This window comes from Temnothorax curvispinosus, unplaced genomic scaffold (genome assembly GCF_003070985.1).
Source record: "Temnothorax curvispinosus isolate PA1 unplaced genomic scaffold, ASM307098v1 QBEX01013801.1, whole genome shotgun sequence".
Taxonomy (NCBI): Eukaryota; Metazoa; Arthropoda; class Insecta; order Hymenoptera; family Formicidae; genus Temnothorax; species Temnothorax curvispinosus.
The window spans coordinates 1-2951 of NW_020223581.1; the positions used below are offsets into that span (position 1 = coordinate 1).

At 34.0% G+C, this 2951-nt stretch overlaps 1 protein-coding gene across 1 annotated transcript; it reads right to left on the reverse strand.

Annotated features, from left to right (window-relative positions):
- Nucleotides 1-6: 6 nt before the first annotated feature.
- Nucleotides 7-2751, reverse strand: LOC112463967 (the record flags this gene model as incomplete). The annotated part of the gene is made up of 4 exons (XM_025030696.1): nucleotides 2404-2751; nucleotides 714-1322; nucleotides 207-314; nucleotides 7-36 (listed from the first exon to the last, which is right to left on the reverse strand). Coding segments are annotated over exons 1-4 (999 nt in total), but the record flags the coding sequence as incomplete, so codon positions are not given.
- Nucleotides 2752-2951: the final 200 nt, after the last annotated feature.

Consider the following 2951-nt stretch of genomic DNA (forward strand, 5'->3'; position numbering starts at 1 on the left):
TTCGCCAAAATATATTCCTTTACGAAAATCCTCGCTCTAAACATATACATACATATATACTATACATATAGAGTGTACATACATATATATATATATATAGAATGTACATACATATATATGTATATACATATAGAGTATGCATACATATATGGGAAAGGATAAATTTTGAGTTATTATAATTGTTTTAGCAAATCATTAAAACTCACCGCATTTGTCAGGACAGTACCGTACCATGAGTACATAAACGATTGTAACAGTTTTATTAAAGCGAATGTCATAAACTCGGTTAACTTCTTAACGTTAAAGCTTGAGAACTGTTCCAAAGGTTTAACAATTAATATTACATTATAAAATATTTGAGCAATGCTGTACCATTGGAAAAGTCTTGCAAGCGCAGAGCAATTTTTATTTCCATTCTTTAAAAAATGGAACAAAAAATATTAGATAACATTTTACTTTACTTTTATTTATATTAAGGGGCCACGAGAAATCTATGACATTTCTCGTCATAGATATCTCGTGGTGTTACTCGCAAATGTTCTCCAAATAAATCAAGACACATTCAAATTTATTCTGACATTAGCGTAACACGGCGGTACGAATTGTACAACCGTAACATTTATTATCTCATGGCCGACTTTAACTACGCATAATACAATGGATTAAGCATTGCGACATCGAACGTCAAATTTTGCATTCATGTATCTACGTACTGACATCGCCTCGTATATCAATGAGCAAAGAAGCACGGCGTTGGAGACAATGTGCCAAAATACAAGAGGCCCATAATTGTGCTCTAGAGTGTCACGGCATTGCATTAGTTTTTGATGCTTCTCCACGCACGTTTTTAGAACGTCTGAAAACTTCTCGGTGGGCAAAGGATTTGTGAGCCTGAAAGTCATGGCGTGCATCGTCGAGGCAAACTGATAGACATAGAAGCCAAAGGCACATTCAACGCTGGCCGCCGTTGTGCTACTGAGCGACGGTACAATCGTCTCGAAGAGCAGATGAAAATGATACAAAAAATTGTTGGAAACGGGCCATAATTGTCCGTATCCCCTAGTGATTGGTAAAGTGTAATTCGTAGTTAAACGAAGATGACAGAGACCACGGATTATGACTAAATATGTAGACACAACACTCGTCAAGACTAATGTCAACAGAATGGCGGAGTATGTGTACGCCAAGATGCACATTGTGGGCAGGAACGAAAGCATTATCGTCCGTGTTTTTTCGTTCCGCGCAAGTTCCTCCTCGAAAAGATCATTCAGCGTCCGGTGATACTTTATCAGAGATCGGCGATTAAGCAGGAAGGTTCCCACCTTAAAAAAGATCGGACATGCATATCTCTTCTCTACACGAGACAAAAATGTTCCACAGAGACTGTTTAATATTACGATTTTAAATCTGTCATATAGTTAAATTTTAAATGGTAGAAATTATATAAGAGAAAGGAAACATATGGACATATTTTATATATGTCCATGTATTGTATACAATATTTATCTAATCTTGTTTCTCTACACTGAGAAAAATAATTTGTTAATCTCAAAAAATATTTAGTCCGATACGTTCAACTAAACATTTTAGTTAGTTATCTAAACATTAGTTAAATTAATTAATTCTTGATTAAAGAAACTAAATAAATTGTTGAAACGACTATAACTACTTGCAATCACGAATTTAATTGGTCTCATCCCAAAGTTCTACATAGCGAGAAACACATCAAAAAGAAAGAGATAGCCGAAATAGTGTTTATTAAAAAAAAACAACAACACTATTAATTTACAGAAGGACACCAATAACCTTCCCGTTATATATGACAAAATAATAAATTTAATGTAAGCGCTTTCGGTTACCTCTGCCTTTGTTTCTCACTCAGTCGTCCGTTGTCATCTAATGTGAACGCACCACCGAACATCACATTTGTTAATATGACTCGTCTATCTTTTATCATCATTTGACATACAAAACATGTAAGCGGTGCTCTTTTTTATATTACGGTTCTCCGTATTATATTTTTTGTATTTTACTTCAGTTTAGTAATTATTATACTTTCTTTGTATTTTAGTTCGTATAGGCTTATTGCTGCCACATTGTGTATAATGAAGTGTTTTGCAAGCGTTTAATTGTATTGTACGCACTTGAAAAGGACCGGAATCTCGGTCGAAACGCGTTGTGCTTATTAAATAAAAATTGCCAGTTCGGTCGAAGTAAAGGAGTTTGTTAATTTTATTACTCACTGGCGAAGAAATAGTACTTTATTTGTTTTGAAACAACTAATGTTTAGTTAATTAACTAAAATTTTTAGTTGAACGTATCGGACTAAATATTTTTTCTGATTAAAAATTTTTTTTCGCAGTGTACGTGATGAAATGTACTTAAATCCCTCCTGATTCTTACCTTGAGAATGGCTCCAACTGCAGATGTTCCTACGCCTATGTATTTCATCATAAGTACCAAGTTATGTCTGTGGATGTAGCTTATATGCAAGCATAGCGTGACGTACATGAACAAGCCCAAGAGCACACAAACGGACCAATAGTAGCGGATTTTGCCAGATTTTGTTGGCATGTACCAACAGCCACAGATAATGAGTACAATCCGTTGGAAACGCTGGTATGTACGATACGCTTCCAACCGGTGATTAATCATTTTGTGATACCTACATGGAATAACTCAAATAGATGTCGACAGAAAAGGTTTTCAACTGGAAAAGTTTAATCTCTTAAAATGCCAGAGAAGTTTAAATTTTTGTAATTTATTTAAATCTCTCGAAGAGAAGAGAGATTGCAGCTTTCTCAATATTGTAATTTCTTAATTCAAACGTTTTAAAATAGAAATTATCGGTATATAATATATATTTTCTCAGAGTTCGTACGGAGTATGGCAATGATTCAAAATTCATAATTATTCTCTAAATAAGAATAAATCATATTATTTTAAATTCC